Source organism: Pinus tabuliformis, chromosome 3_1, assembly GCF_031772625.1.
Source record: "Pinus tabuliformis cultivar Carrire ecotype Pingquan chromosome 3_1, CPIR1, whole genome shotgun sequence".
Taxonomy (NCBI): Eukaryota; Viridiplantae; Streptophyta; class Pinopsida; order Pinales; family Pinaceae; genus Pinus; species Pinus tabuliformis.
The window spans coordinates 167,333,436-167,350,046 of record NC_142301.1 but is presented as its reverse complement, the minus strand read 5'-3'; the positions used below and the strand labels follow the sequence as shown (position 1 = coordinate 167,350,046).

General features: G+C 38.9%; 1 protein-coding gene across 3 annotated transcripts in view; it reads left to right on the top strand.

Moving 5' to 3' along the window:
- Positions 1–16,170, top strand: part of LOC149186320 (protein PTST homolog 2, chloroplastic-like) — a 148,389-nt gene extending 132,219 nt beyond the window's left edge. For all 3 annotated transcript variants that reach the window (XM_089410964.1, XM_089410962.1, XM_089410963.1), the window contains 2 exons: positions 15,516–15,584; positions 15,697–16,170. In XM_089410964.1, the coding sequence (XP_089267090.1) occupies positions 15,516–15,584; positions 15,697–15,792 (165 nt within the window). In that variant the 3' untranslated portion in view covers positions 15,793–16,170. The remainder of the gene's footprint in view (positions 1–15,515; positions 15,585–15,696) is intronic.
- Positions 16,171–16,611: the final 441 nt, after the last annotated feature.

Here is a 16,611-nt window from a genome sequence, read left to right as displayed (position 1 = left end):
TCCGAATTGTCTGCACTTTGTCACTGTAATCAAAGGGTTCTAATCTGTAATTTAAACTACATCTCATTGTCAATGGTCACCCATCCGAGATCACAGAGATGTGCATCAAAACTTCTTTCCGCTCTCACCTATCCGAGATCACAGAGGTATGCGAGAATTTGATTGTGATTCACCATTAATCTTTTCACTGTGATTCCCTACTGAAACTACATAAGAAGTCCGAATTGTTGAAACTTGTAAGTCTGACACGTCAGAAATTCCTAATGCATTATCTGGTTTATTATCTCCTACTTGTTCTTTCCATTAACAAGTTATTTATAAATATAAATACCAAAATAAACACAAATGTAGCCTCAAAATATATACAGATCAACAACTGAAATAACTTAGACAATCACACAAGGGACACTATTATTTATGGACAATTGTCCCTAGAAAAACCCAATGTGGGAAAACTGGTGCAACAAATATGAGGGTTTTATTATTATGCAATTTCTGAATACAACTAGGGTGCTAGAAATGGCTCACCCTTCAGAGAATTTCCTTGGCAGAAATACCTCTCCTTGGAGACAGATATTCTGGCTGATCAGTCACCAGATGATCGATCCCACAACAACTATGACAACTCCTTAGCTGGACAACGAAAGCTACTCCAAGCTTCTCCACTGCTTTGCATCACTCTCCAAGGACTACATCACCCTATCAGCTCCAGTCTTCCCCACGAAAATCTGCAGCCCTGCCTCTTGGCCTTGCGTCAGCTCTGCTACTCTCTGCGCAGCTACTGTTGCCTCTGCGTCAGCCCTCTAGCCCTCTACCTCACCCACACTGGCCTCCTCAGCCTTTGCGTCACCCATGCTGGCCTCCTCAGCCTTTGCGTCAGCCCTCTGGCCCTCTGCATCACCCACGATGGCCTCCTCAACCTCTGCGTCAATCCCAATTGCCTCTGTGTCAGCCTTCCCATGCTCTTTGTTGTCTCTCCGGCACTATCTCTGCCTCTCTGCTATGTATTCTCGGCCTTCTGCCGAACTGCCCCTCACTGCAACAGATCACTGGTTCGATTCTCTTAGCAAGCCCCACTCTAGAAAATCGAATTGACTGATCAATTTTGGTCTCTCTAACTGACCCTCAAGCCTCCTCTTATACTTTTCCTGTTGAGTCTTCAATGACCGAGATTAAGTCCCTAATCAACGACTAAGATTAGATTTGGCTTGATCCTCGTCTCTTGGAACCTTCTAACCCAAAATTATATTAATACACATTAATATTTTAATTTTCCTAAGTTTATACTTAGGACCTCATTAAAAATATTAATTATTTTAATATCTCCTCATCTGGGTAGAATTTCTCCAAACGATTTCTGGGTTTTGGAGATCTCATGTGCTTTAGCCTCTCCACCAATTTTCATGGCTAGAGCACATCCTATGCTACCACAAATCAACACTTCCTCTTAGCGAGGAATGTGCTCTAGTAATGCTTCATCACTAAAACATCACATTGATCCTCTGCACTGGTACCTGTGCTGATGCTTGGCCTGCTGCCTCACATCCACTGCACTGCTGCTTCCTGTACTGCTGCCCATGACACTGCCACTGCCACTGCTACATCTGTACTGCAACTCCCTCTCAACATGCTGCCCATAGCACTGCGACTGCTAACTGCTTCACTGCAACTCAGTTATTGAGAAGTAGGTAACTGAGTTCCCCCAAATATTGACATCCCAGTTAGTTGGAAACCTCGTGATGTTGAAGCTGCCTCAACTACTATCTTGTGCTCCCTCTGTTGCCATTGCGTTGCTGCAAACACTTATGTGACTCTCGCACTGTTGCAACCTCCACTGCGCTGCTACATACTTCTGCACTCTAGCTCTGCCTTATCGCTCCATCACACCATGCTCCACCCGACACCTGTCATCATGCTACTATCTTTAAGGGCTCTCGTAGCCGGATGTGATCCAAGAGTTTGGGCACCTCAAGGATCCTACCCCGTGCATGTAGTCCTCCTGACTAAAACTTGATGTCTCCCCATCTCTTCTTTAGAGGCGCATGGGCACTCGTGATACAATCGTCATCAATCTCAACATCCTTCTTTGCCTTTCCTGGAGTTGCCTTTGAGTCAGAAGCCTCTCCCTTGCCTTTCTTCCTGGGGCAGTGAGATGCATAATGTCCCAGCTCCCCACAGTTGAAGCACTTGACCTTAGAGATGTCCTTCTTCTTCCTCTTCCCTTGCTGTCCCGCGGATGCTAGAGCCACATCCTCCTCCTCCTCTTTCTTGATTCGACCTCCCTTGCCACTACTCCCCGCCTTAGTCATCCTCTTGATCTCTTCATGGTGAAGAGCTGCCCACATCTCCTCCCAACCAGGAAGAGCAGCCCTGCCCAAAATACTTTCAACAAACGTCTCCCACTCCTTGGAGACTGCATTCAAGGCAGTCCTGACCATAAATTATGGATTCGGTGTCGACCCCACGGAAGTAAGATGGTCGCAAATCTCTTGCAACCTGAGAAGGAATGGATCTATCTGTTCTCCCTTTTGCATTTTATATGACCACAACTAATTCTCCAATGGCATCTTCCTTTGCACGGAAGAGCCCTGGTATAAGATGGTTAGGGTGTCCCACATCTCCTTTGCTGTGTTCTTTTCAATAATATGTGGTATGACATGATCTTTGACCCTGTCTAGGATCATGCACTTCACCCTCGCCATTGCATCCTCATATTTCTCGTTCTCAGTTGGGTCAATTGGGATAACCACAGTTCTCAAGGGAAAGTCCTTGATGCAATGTCGATCCAGGATTGCCAAGATCCTGGCCTTCTAGATGACAAAGTTGGAAACCCACTCCAACTTGTCTTGATCCCTTAGTCCGTTCATTGCCATTTCAACTCCTCTTCTGGACTCTCTCTGAGTTTTGACGTCCCTCTTGGAAATCTCTGTCTAAGTCCTCTGTCCAGCTGTCGAACCGCTCCTCTCCAATCCTCCTTGCAACTGCAATTGGATATGGATTTCTTGCCTAGAAATCCATCAAGGTAGCGACTCCCTCGGCCTTGGTCCCATCTCCTTAGACACTGTTCTACTTCGACAGAAACAACGTCCTACCAGCTCCTCAAATCACAATCTGCCCACAACTCCCTAAGCCCCGACAACCGAAGAAACTGGGCCTTTCTGGCTTTGCACAATCCCGACAACAGCTGAATTTGCACCTTCTGGCCACAACGTCGATCCTTCCTTGCTGAGAAGGATGACCTGGCACTACTTAGGTCTGATCTGCCCCTCTTTGCCTCTGCGCTGACCCTCCTCCTGGCTTGAAATGATGATGCAGGCTCTGCGTCACTTCCTCTCTCACTGCTTCTGCTCTAGAACAACACTATCTCTCGGGACCACTGCTACTGCTGCAAAATCTCCAGATTACTGCTGGTGCCTTCAGTTCTTCTGTGATCTGCAATGCTCTGATACCATGTTGAAATTTCTAAGTCTGACACGTCAGAAATTCCTATTGCATTATCTAGTTTATTGTCTCCTACTTGTTCTTTCCATTAACAAGTTATTTATAAATATAAATACCAAAATAAACACAAATGCAGCTTCAACATATATACATATCAACAACTAAAATAACTGAGACAATCACACAAGGGACACCGTTATGTTTGGACAATCATCCCCGGATAAACCCAATGCGGGAAAATTAGTGCATCAGATACGAGGGTTTTATTATTATGCAGTTTTTGAATACAACTAGGGTGCCAGAAATGGCTCACCCTTCAGAGAATTTCCTTGGCAGAAGTACCTCCCTTGGAGACAAATATTCTCGCTGATCAGTCACTAGATGATCGATCCCACAACAACTATGGTAGCTCCTTAGCTGGAACACGAAAGCTGCTCCAAGCTTCTCCACTGCTCTGCGTCACTCTCTAGGGACCGCGTCACCCTCTCAGCTCTAGTCTGCCCCACGAAGATCTCCAGCACTGCCTCTTGGCCCTGCATCAGCTCTACTAGCCTCTGTGTCAGCGACTTGGCTCTCTGCGTCAGCCCTCTGGCCCTTTGCGTCACCCATGCTAGCCTCCTTAGCCTCTGCATCAGTCCCAATTGCCTCTGCGTTAGCCTTCCTAGGCTCTGCGCTGTCTCTCTGGCACTATCTCTGTGTCTCTGCTATGTATTCTCGACATTGTGCTGAACTGCCCCTTACTGCAACAAATCACTAGTTCGATTCTTCCAGTAAGCCCCGCTCCAGAAAATTGAACTGACTGATCAATTTTGGTGTCTCTCCAACTGACCCTCAAGCCTCCTCTTACACTTTTCCTGTTGAGTCTTCAATGGCCAAGATTAAGTCCCTAATCAACGACTAAGATTAGATTTGGCTTGATCCTCGTCTCTTGGAACCTTCTAACCCAAAATTATATTAATACACATTAATATTTTAATTTTCCTAAGTTTATACTTAGGATCCCATTAAAAATATTAATTGTTTTAATATCTCCTCATTTGGGTAGAATTTCTCCAAACAATTTCTGGGTTTTGGAGATCTCATGAGCTTTAGCCTCTCCACCAATTTTCATGGCTAAAGCACATACGATGTTACCACAAGTCAACACGAACTGTCTTCTCCACCGAAAGATCCAGATCTGCGAAGTTTATTCACTGTTATTACCCACCGAAGTTGCAGAGGTATCTGAGATTTCTGAACTATCTTTTTGCGGAGACCATAACCACGTATATATAGTGGTTTGCCCCATATATTTAAGCCGACATGACAGTGCGAATGGTTCTGTCTATTGATGTGAGTCGGCATGAGATCTTCAACACAGTTTGGAGGACGACTTTGAAGAGGATGGCAAGTGCTTGTCATTGGAGGGCTATCTAGACAGATACATAGACTCGTATACATTGACTCATGCTCAAGAAGAGCTCTTCAAACATGATATTGACTCTTAGACTTAATGATAAATCCTAGAGCTCTCAATGGGAGCTACTAACAAATAAAATATCTTGTTCATGAAACCCATGAAGCAAGGCATACAAAAATAATTTTATTTCTTTCATTTCATCATTTACAAAGATCCTAATTACGTCATTATGAATACCGAACATAGTTACACTTTTCAACACTCCCGCTTAACTAGGGAGGTATTCATAATGGTACTTGGTCATTCTCAATCTGAAGAATATCCCATAAGAATATCAATCCTCCACGACCAGTCTTATTGTTGGATGCCCTATCTCATCCTCAAAGAGCATCAATGCCAAATGATTACACAATCCTCCATTCTGTCTTCCCAGGTGAAGAACAAAACGACGTGTCTATCTCTCCTTTTTCAAACCAGGAGGTTTTATTCCATTAAAGGAATGTACTCTTTCCCATCACAGAGGAATGTACCTAAGCTTCCTGCTTAGGAATTTCCAAGTTTCTTCCAAGTAAGAAACTTTTTCTCAGGCTCCCTCTTAACCAGGGACCTATCACAATTCCTTCATGTGGAGATCCAGTAACTACCAGTTGCTTGAAGAGCTCCTTCCTTCGATGTCATGCATTTCTTCTTTGTCAAGGAGTCTTCACTTTTGGGGGACTTCTACATAGGGCACACATCATCCATCACTTTTATCCATGAGTCAGTCATGTCCTTAACTCATTAGAAAGTGATCCATTAGATTTTCCATTTGGCTTTGCTTCATGTCATTCTGCTTTCATGCCATATTTTGGAAGGACATTACATCCTTCTACATGATCTGCTTGGAAGTCATTTACAAATCTTCCCTTCGACAGTCCTACATAAGCCCAACTAGATGTTAGTTAAAAAATAATCAATAAACACTTCAACTAAAAATTACCTTTGTGATGATCTTTCACCATGACATCTTCCTGTAAGTGTTAGCATCCTGCATGCAAATTGACACATCTCCCACAGATATCCATTGTCAAGGGTCTCTATCTTTTTCTGACTTCCATCAGAGTCTTCACATCCTTCCGGGAGATCTTCTAGTCAAATCTTCTTGGACTTCAGATGTTGAATGCCTTCTACCTTTGTTGCATATTATCACGATCTCTTCCTATCTTTTCACACACTTCATTCCCAGGGGCTTCCAATCAGAGTTCCTCAATCGTAGTCAACCACCTCATACTTCATATGAGGACATATTATGTTGATTTCATCTAGTGTGACTCATGCCTTCCGACATTCTTTCATAGGAGGAGATTCCTTTCCTTTGATCATGCTTCTCAAAATAGAAGTAGTGATCCTTGTTACCTGCAACCATACGACATGACTTTATAATATTAAATACAAGCATACATACCTTATTTACCTTTAGGTCATCTAGGTTTCTTTCAACAACTTCCTTGATTGAAAAGATCTTCAACCCCTTGATCTACTTCATCTCTCATGTCATCATACCATCATCCCATGAACTCCACAAGTTAGAGTTCTTGATGAAACACTAGCTTTCTCTCTAGATCGATGAATCCTCCAATGAGGATTCCATCACGTATATCCTTATTCAGCAGGTGTTTTCATTTTAAATAGATGTATGATGAGACTTGTCTTGGATGACTTCTTCCTTTGATCTTTCAATGAGCTTACCAAGAGCTATATCCTTCAAAGTTGACTATCAGACATTCTTCATGTTTCCTATGGTGATGTTACAAGCTCTTGTTTCTAATGCTTTCATGATGCCATAATGCATCTTATTATTTATTATAGCCATATCCTATAAGGTTTAGGAGCTATGACAAGAACTTTTGTGAGGGAGACTATCTTAGTCGAGATCTCTTCCTTTCTCTTATCTTAGACTTCTTTTCTTCAACTTCCTCCACTTTTTCGGTGATATGGTCTTCTTTCCTTTCTTTTGATATTGTCTCTTTAAGACAATCTTTTCTGTAATGTCCATAGCCTTTACATCCATAGCATTGAATCTTAGCTATGCTCTTCTTTCTTTTTTGAGGACCAAAATTTTCCAAACTTTCCTTCCAACAAATGTTTGAGTCCTTAACCTTCAACACTTTTGCCCTCAACTTGTCTTCTTCTATCTTGCATAGAAATCACAAGTTGTCGAATGAGGTAACTTTCTTATCCTCATGGATATCTATTACCTTGTTCATCAGTGAGTGCATTATAGATCAATGATGATTATCTTCTTATTATTTCTCCCAGATCTCGTAGTTGAGATCTTATGAAGATATCCCTTCATTCTTTGATACCTTCAATTTTTGTGTAGATCAGATCTAAGTCATATGACTTTCTTTACCACACCTTTAGAGAATATTCTTACGGGTTTATCATATACATCTCTTTGATGTCTCCAATATTGCTATATGAGGGGATCTTTCATAAGAGTCCCTTTTCATGAATTCAGAGGAGACCTTTTGATATGTTCAATAACTTCAACTTCTTCGAGGACTATATCTATCCTCCATTTCCATGCAAGGAGTTTTGATGACCCATCCAACTTATAGATCTCCTTGCAAACATGAAGTCATTTTACCAAATTGATTAAAGAATGAAAGATACTTACTTGACAAGTGAAGATGAAATCTTCTACTTGATCACTTTGATGATGGTTGAAGAAGATGTATTTGCTTCTTCCTTGGATGATCTTCTTCAAGGGCAAGGAGAGGAACCTTGCTTGAATGAGAGGGAACTTTCCTTATAGCTTTGAAGATGATGATAATGCCTTCTCACCTTCAATATACTTCGACTTCTCTTGTAGTGTAGATCAGAAATGTTTCTAGGGTTTTGACTTTCTCCAAGATGATGTGATCTTTATCTTTAAAGTCCTTCGAGCTTATATTGCCTTGTAGACAACTTGATGAGGGTCTTTGTGGCCTTTTGATGATGATTATAAAAACAAAAGCTCTTGCTGCTATAGACTGCTTCTTCGATCTAGGGTTTGATTCTTCAATGTAGATCTTGATCCTTTTCTTTGATAACCTTCAACTTGCTTTGATGCCCTTCTTAAGACTTGATCCTTGAATGTCTCTTTGATTCCCTTCCTTTGACTTCATCACCTTAGCTCTGATACCATGTTGAGAAATCTAGGGCATTAGTGTTAGTTGATTTCTCTTTCATTAGAGACTGCTTGTGAATGTTTTTTAACTTCTTTAGATTAGGATCTTCACATTAGGTTATTAGTGTTCTTCTTCATCAAACAGTAACCAATGCATGGCATGAGCTAGGGCCAAAACCTCTCTCTTTGAGAGGAAGACCTGCACAAATTCTTCTTATAGAGATTCCAATTGACGAATACCAAGACCAAGACCCATGACCTATTAGCCACTCCAAGACTAAGACACAAGTCCTCTTTGATAGTCAACCTTCTTCTTCGATTCTCTTCCACTTCGATCTTCTTTGTGTCTATGCTTCCCCATGTGATAATATCGAGACCTTGTCATATGCTAGTGATCACCTTCGTGGGTCAACGTCGAATCCTCTTTGCTGTAGGACAAAGATTATACCGAGATCATCACTTTGGTATCTATGTCCTGTAATCACCAACCTATAATCTTCTTATTGAGATATCGAAATTCTCCTTTCGAATTACTGTCCCTATGTATGGTCCTTAATTTTCTTTGTTGTACCTTCGTTTCTTCTCCGAACTGTTTGCACTTTGTCACTGTAATCAAAGAGTTCCGAACTGTAATCTAAACTACATCTCATTGTCAATGGTCACCCATCCGAGATCACAAAGATGTGCATCAAAACTTGTTACCGCTCTCACCTATCTGAGATCACAGAGGTATGCGAGAATTTAACTGTGATTTTCCATTGATCTTTTCACTATGATTCCCCACCGAAACTACATAAGAATTCCGAACTGTCTTCTCCACTGAAAGATCTAGATCCGCGAAGTTTATTCACTGTTATTACCCACCGAAGTTGCAGAGGTATTCGAGATTTATGAACTGTCTTTTTGCGGAGACCATAGCCACGTATATATATAGTGGTCTGTCCCATATATTTAAGTTGACGTGACAGTTCGATTGGTTGTGTCTATGATGTGAGCTAACATGGGATCTTCCACACAGTTTGTAGGCCGACTTTGAAGAGGATGGAAAGTGCTTGTCGTTGGAGGGCTATCTAGCCATATACATAGACTCAGACATGGAAAATTTTAGGGGCTAATATTCACAGGTGAGTTAATTTTCCATGATTTTTCCAGAAAAAAAGGTTCACTAATTTCCATTTTTTTATAAAAACGATTTGCCTAAATTTTAACATATAAAATTATTTTACCTTAAATATCGCCAACATTATATAGAGAGTATATATAAAATCATTATAAATTTGAACACCATTTCAAATACATCAATAAATATTTTATAGTTTTCATATTAGGGACTAGTGAGATTTGCCAATTTTTTAAACTTCAAGATAATTTTCCATCCTTAAAATTTTCTCTGGGTCACTCATATACATTGACTCATGCTCAAGAAGAGCTCTTCATACATGACATTGACTCATGCTCAAGAAGAGCTCTTCATACATGATATTGACTCTTAGACTTAATGATAAATCCTAAAGCTCTCAATGGAGCTCTAACAAATAAAATCTCTTGTTCATGAAACCCATGAAGCAAGGCATACAAAAATAATTTTATTTCTTTCATTTCATCATTTAAAAAGATCATAATTACATGTCATTATGAAGACCGAACCTAGTTACACTTTTCAATAGGCTAGCCTTTAGGAGGCAAATAATGAACTCGAGCCCCCAAAACCCCAAAAATTTACTTCAAACCCACTTTAGAAAGGCTTAAAGAACTGCATAGCTTCCCTTCTCAAGCTGGACGTTGAGTTTCTAGAAGCTGGGTAGACTAGATCTTACACTCAAGGGCCTAGATCAACCTTCCCTTCTTGGATGAATAACCCAAAAATAATTTGCTGCTTCAAACCCCAAATATATATACAAAAAACTCAAAACCTTAAAACCCCAAGAGCTCAAAAATAACAAGGGTTAGAAAAATAATTTACAAAATATTTACAAATGTACAATATTTACAAAATAAAATTACAAGCTCTCATTAGCATATTAATTCCTTTTAGCCCAAGATCAAATAATAATTTTGAAAATATTTTTTAAATAAATGACAATGGATGAATAAATTTGAAATATAGATTGGCCAAAACCCTTCTACAAAATTAATTACCACAACGAAAGCCTAGAGCCCAAACAAGGTCGGCTCTTCCCCACAGTTTGTGAACTTGGAGCCCAAGAGCTAGCGTACCTGTAAATTTCTATAAAAGTTTCTCAAGATAAACCTTTAATTCATATGGTGAATCAAATCACCTAAGATAGCTCATACTAATAGAATGCTCTTATCACCGACAAATGAAATAATAGTTAAAATTCATTTAGCACAATATAGGATAAACACATAGCTAACACATACCACAGATCAACAGATAGAAGAACACCATGAATTGAACCCCAAAGTCTTTCTATTATGATAAAAATGTCCCCAGTAGAGTAGTAGTTCAATGCCAACGTTACAAAATTTTCCTCATCCAAAGATTCAATTACAAATAGAAGCTAAATGGCTTCTTTATATAGAGAAAACCTTTCCAAGTGGAAAATAACGACTAGTTGACATGATCCTCGTCAAAATCATCTTGACCATTGAAAATAATTTGATCATCTTTTAATCTCCACTGTCGAATTTTTAATTTTGAGAAAAAAATCTAATTTTCATTTAAAACCATTTTTTATTAATTCAAAAATAAATATTCTCGATTAATTTCCTCAAAAGTTTCACTTTGACTTAACCACCAAGGTCCAAGGGCTCAATTTTTCTTAAAATATCTATTTTTCCCTTGGTGGAGGACCACCAAAAATTGACTTTCTTTAGACCCGCGAATTTTTGATTATTTTCCACTTGGAGAGAAATTAATTCTCTCTATAGTTATTTTTGACTCAAAATTAATTAATTTTATGGCCTAGGATTTTAAATTAATTTAGCCAGAAAAATTAATTAATTGACCCTAGAAGGGATTTAATTATTTTTTCCACTAAAATATTTTTACATCAAAATATTACAATGAATTCAACCCTTAGAAGGGGACATACGCATTTACACTAGACACTCAATAATTTGCCCAATTCTGTGACACAATATGATCTAGTATGGAACCAAGTGTGCTTGTATTAAAATAAGTTAGCCATGGTGTCTGATTGTGAGGGACCATGCACTAAAATTATTCCCAAACACACTATTACAATAGACTCGATAACACTAGGACTCGCCTAAGACCTCGTTAACGAATTCCACCCTAGCTTTGGGGTTTTAGCTAGAAAAAAAACTCTATCGATTAGGCGTGTTTACAAACACATAATTTGGGGATGTTAAAAAACTTCCTAGGATCAGATCCTTTGCCAAAATCAAAGGCTTACCTAGGTCTTGTTACATAATTAAATGGTCATACTAGCATCATTTACAATAAAACTTGCGGAAATTGGGTTTACAATGACATTAATGTGATAGATGACTTCGACCTTTGAAAATTTTTGTACATTGCTTTCTCGGATTGCTGACAAAATTGTGGATAACAGGCTATTTATACCTTGTCGCTTAATGTGAAAATTCTATCACTGCAACCACTAATTTACTTTTCCTACTTATTCCACGATAAGTTATTTATGAAATTACTTCAATAAACATTAAAATAAATACTGCTGCAGATATCACACCATAATACAGAAACAAACATATGCACAAGAATCAACACATTGACACAGTTATTTTGGACAACAGTCCCCGAAAAAACCCAATGTGGGAAAACTGGTGCAGCAAGGGAGGTTTTTATTATTCAACAATTCTTTAGTACAACAGGGTGCCAAACTGGCTTACCCACAGAGAAAAAAATTCTCCAGCACTTCTCCCAATCCTAGTGTCAACCCGACTGACCTCTGCGTGGCTCTATGACCCTCTGCATCAGCCCTGGACCTCTCTGTGTCACCCATGCAGGCCTAGTTAATGACTGCGCAGTCTCCTGCTGCCTCTGTGTCAGCCTTAAATGCCCTGTGTCTCCGCTGATCTCTAGTGGCTGATCCTGTCTCGCTGTTCTGTACTCGCTGCCTCTTGACTGCTCACCAAACCACTGGTTCGATTTCTCAGCTAACCCCACTCCAAAAATTGAATTGACTGGTCTCCCTCAGTGTGTCCTCCAAGTGACTCTCAAGCCTCCTCTTATACTTTTCTCATTGTTATGCTTTTCTCGTTGACACATCAACGACTGAGATTAAGTCCCTAATCAATGGCTAAGTTTAACTCTGGCTTGATCCATGACTTTTGGACCCTTCTAACACAGTTTTATATTAATTCACATTAATATTTTATTTTCTCTAAGTTTAGACTTAGGGACTTTATTAAAAATATTAATTACTTTAATATCTCCCAAACTGTTTAGAATCTGCGCAAACCATTTTTGAGTATTGGAGATCTCGTGTTTTAGCCTCTCCACCAATTTTCGTGGCTAGAGCACATCCGATGCTACCCCAAATCAACACTTAATAGATAATCACTTGCTTTAGATTGAGTTTTGGGGTGGAGTGCATGGTAGAGTGGATGGATCAAAGAATGCGTGCTATTGCTTGAAGTGTGAAGCATTGCTCTTTGTGTGGAATTCAACTAGTAGTGCTTGTGCGAATAAATCTGAAGACTTCACAATAACCGGATGAATCTTGATCAAGTAGATGTTGTGGTCACTAGTTTAGATGCCTTGCATCACTAGTGGCACACAATAAAAATATAATAATGCAAAGAGGCCCCCAAAATTGCTAAAATATGGTGTTGGTTGGATTTCAACTTGCACTGTTTATCTGTGACAAGTGAGCATGTATCTTCCAAAAAAGAAGGTGGAAGAGAGGTAGCGTGGAACACAACATGTGGATTGCTATGTGATAGTTGGTGTGTGTTGTGTGGACATGTGCAATGTATTCAACTGTGTGATATGTGTGGAGTGAAGGATAACCTGAAGCTTAAAGCATGGAGCATATATTATAACCTCCAGCTCAAGGACCTATATTGAGTTGACTTCAAAACACAACACATAATGCTTAAGTTGGAGCTTGTGCCACAAAAGAGGATAGGTGTCCTCAAAAAGATCAGGTTTGAGCCTGTGCCAGAAAAGAGGGTTGGTGCCCTAAAGGATAGGAGTCCTCAAGAAGATAAGGTTGGAGCCTTGTGGAAGATAGGGTTGGAGCCTCGTGAAGTCCAAGTTAGTGCTTGGTAAAGCACTGGTTGGAGCTTGGTGGACTGAATATTGGTGTCTTCATCTAGGGTTGGAGCCCTAAGCATTATTGTACTTGATTTATTATAAAGAAGAGAATTGGAGTCCTAATTTTTTTTGATTACTGAAATTATTTATTCTGTATTTTGTTCATTTTGTGTTTTGTTTATAAGTGATCTAAACTGGTAAAGTAACAATTGTAAAAGAAATATTGATTCACCCCCCCTCAATATTTCCAACAAGTTCCCCTCATAAAATATATTGAACTGTTTTTTTTACTATGTCAGTATAGTTACTCGTTAGTATTATGCTTATTTTTGAAGTATAGAAACCATTTAGAGCCTCTTTGTTGATGTATTTTAGTTCGAAGATGTATTGCAATCAGTGTTATTTTGGTTATATGTGTTATTTACTTGTTATATAAATGAGAAACTTTTGATATTTGTGTATAATGGTTTGGATTCATATGGATGCAAATGAATGCATATGTTTTTTTTTCTTTTCCAAATTTGAATATTTTATGTATTTTTTGGTTGACTGCTTTTTTTGGACTAGTTTATTCCCGGTTCCGGTCCAGTTCACATATTTGGGGTCAACTTGTTTGATGACTGGTCCGGTTCCGATAACACAAATTTGAGTTGGGTATCTATAAACCCACTTTTGCATTTGTATTCATTATTTTTTTCCATGGCCGCCCATTTAGCTTAAGGGGAAATGTTGAGAATGATGTAAGCTGCACTTTTGACTGGCCTTATGTTGTAAGCATTTTAATGTATTTCACCTAGTCAACACTAATTTATTATATTTCTGGGTTGGTTAAAGCTGACTTAGTCAATGTGGGCCCATAATCTCCATCGGAGAAAGTGCTTTACCTCCTGAGTTGTGTATGAATACATAAGTCTCATTTGTAACAACATCTTGATCTGTTGATCTCATTATACAAGTGACTCACTTTTTGGCATAAGGGAAATTATACTCTATTTAAGTCTCTTTAATGTTTTCATCCTTTCTCCTTAGCAGATTCGTGCACTGTCTAGTGCAGTTATGATCAGCTCCAGCACTATTGTTATGGGTCATCTCTCTCTAAGGCTTGTGTAGCCTAGTGTTTTTCTTTATTTAATGCAGGATTTAAGGTTTGCATGCGTCAGGCCAAGGAGTAACTCCCAAACTTGGTTGTATTGCATTAATGGGAACATAATTATTAAACATTAGAGAGCCAACTTTTCATCTTCCAAGGCCGGTTCCTATTCTAGCTGTTCATATTTCCCTTTATTTACATATTTTACAATTTATTCACCCAATCCCCAAGGATTAGGTGTCTAACAGCATGTTTGTTCCATTTAATCCTCCTCTCTCCTGTGAATCTCAACAGACACGAATATTGAAAGTCTTCTCACTGAGATTCTTCTCATTACACCATTTGAGAGCTTCATCTTGATTGCTGGTCCAATGCCAGAACTTAAAATGTATTAAGTATAAGGGGCCCAACCCTTTAAGATCAGTGCCCTGTGATGGATAAACTCAATCTGCAACGTAAGAAAGCCAATGCTTTATTTTGACCAGTGAGACAAAATTATCAAAATGGACTTCAGCTCGACCTATGCCTATCAGGGGCAGTGCCTTTTAATGGAGAGAAATTCAAAGAAGCAGGTGGGGCATTTTCAAGATGCAAAGTGGACAATACTGATGGGAAGTTTTCAGACAACTGGATGCTGAAATAATTGTTGTCCCATGAAACTGACTATACGACATCCTCCAGAAAATTGATAAAGAGGAACTGGCGATCTCCAAAAGGGAGGACCTAGTCCTTAACAGCCAAAGGTGCAGCCTGCCATTAACAGCCTGCAAGACGAAAACCCTTTGAGCCAATGGAAATCCATGTTTTTGAATTTCATACTTGCTTACTAACCAGTTTATTTTATTACCTTTGTGCATCAACATCTAGTGACCTCTTTTCTAAAGAGTGGCATTTTAAAAAACTAGGTTTAAAGTTGTTTGTGCACAAGGTTGCTCAAGGTGATGCATGTATTACTATGGAAATTAGTCTATGCAGGAGCTTTATTGCCATAATTGAATATCATGGAGATGGAGTTCAGTTCTTTGTATACGTTCTGATTTGATTTTTGAGGTCAGCTGGATTCTGAAGCTCCTATGAAGCAAATACGATTGTTTCTTCCTTTGTCTTGTATGATTGCAGCTATTTTTCCTGCTAGTTAATTTCACTTATACATGACATTTACTGCCTTCACACTTGTAATCTGTAGATGATATTTGATCTTACGGAAGTTAAATTACTTGTATTCCAGAAAAAAATGAAGAAGTCAAATGCAGGCGTCTTTGTTATATCTTTGCAGTTATACCCTGGTAGATATGAGGTATAAATGTAGTGCAGTTCATGTCTATTTGTCTTAGAGTATATTCATTAATTTCACTCAATAATTTTTTTGTTAATTTCAGTTCCTGATCCCTGAACATTTTATGTTACAGATTAAGTTTATTGTAGATGGTGTCTGGAAGGTGGACCCACAACGGCCTGTTGTTTATAACAATGGTTTTGAAAATAATTTACTGATGATATACTGAGATGTTCCTTTTACAGGAGAAGATTCTAACAGTGTGGTTTTGAACTTCTGATTGTTTCGAGTATCGTCTTTATTGGAGAAGCGTGGCATTGTTGTAGAGTATGTACTAACTTCTGATTGTTTCGAGTATCGTCTTTATTGGAGAAGAGTGGCATTGTTGTAGGGTATGTACTAACTTCTGATTGTTTCAAGTATCGTCTTTATTGGAGAAGAGTGGCATTGTTGTGGAGTATGTACTAACATGTATTTCTTCAAAGCTCAGGTAACATGATACTGATTACTGTTGTTTTGCACATCAGCAAAACATTCAGACACTATTTTAAGAATGTCAATGGTCTTGGAAAATATAAATTGGGTGTTTCACTTTTTCCTTGTACCAGTGTTGGAGTTTTGTCTTCTGAAGCTTGTCTCATAATGATCATTGTACCTACCATCCTCATTTTCATTATAGCGAGATCATCCTTCACTCATTTCCCTGTGCCAAAGTAAATTTCTAAATGGTTTTTCGGTACTGTCTAGATGTAGAACAAGGTTTATATTACAAAATGTGAATTTTTTTGACCAATTATATCATAATCAGGGATGATCAGGCTAATAATCTGTATTGAGATTTTCTGTACTTGGTTTAAAATCATGGAGAAATCTGTTTGGTTATTTCTGTTATTGAAGCTCTATCTTACTTAGAGCAGTGGTGGATGCAATAAATCTTCATCTCAGAAAAAGAGTGATTTAATAAGGTTACACTGTTAATATAAAACCAAGATAGAGGGGATGTCCCGTGGAGGTTCAGATATCACAGACCCAGGTCACTAAAATATGA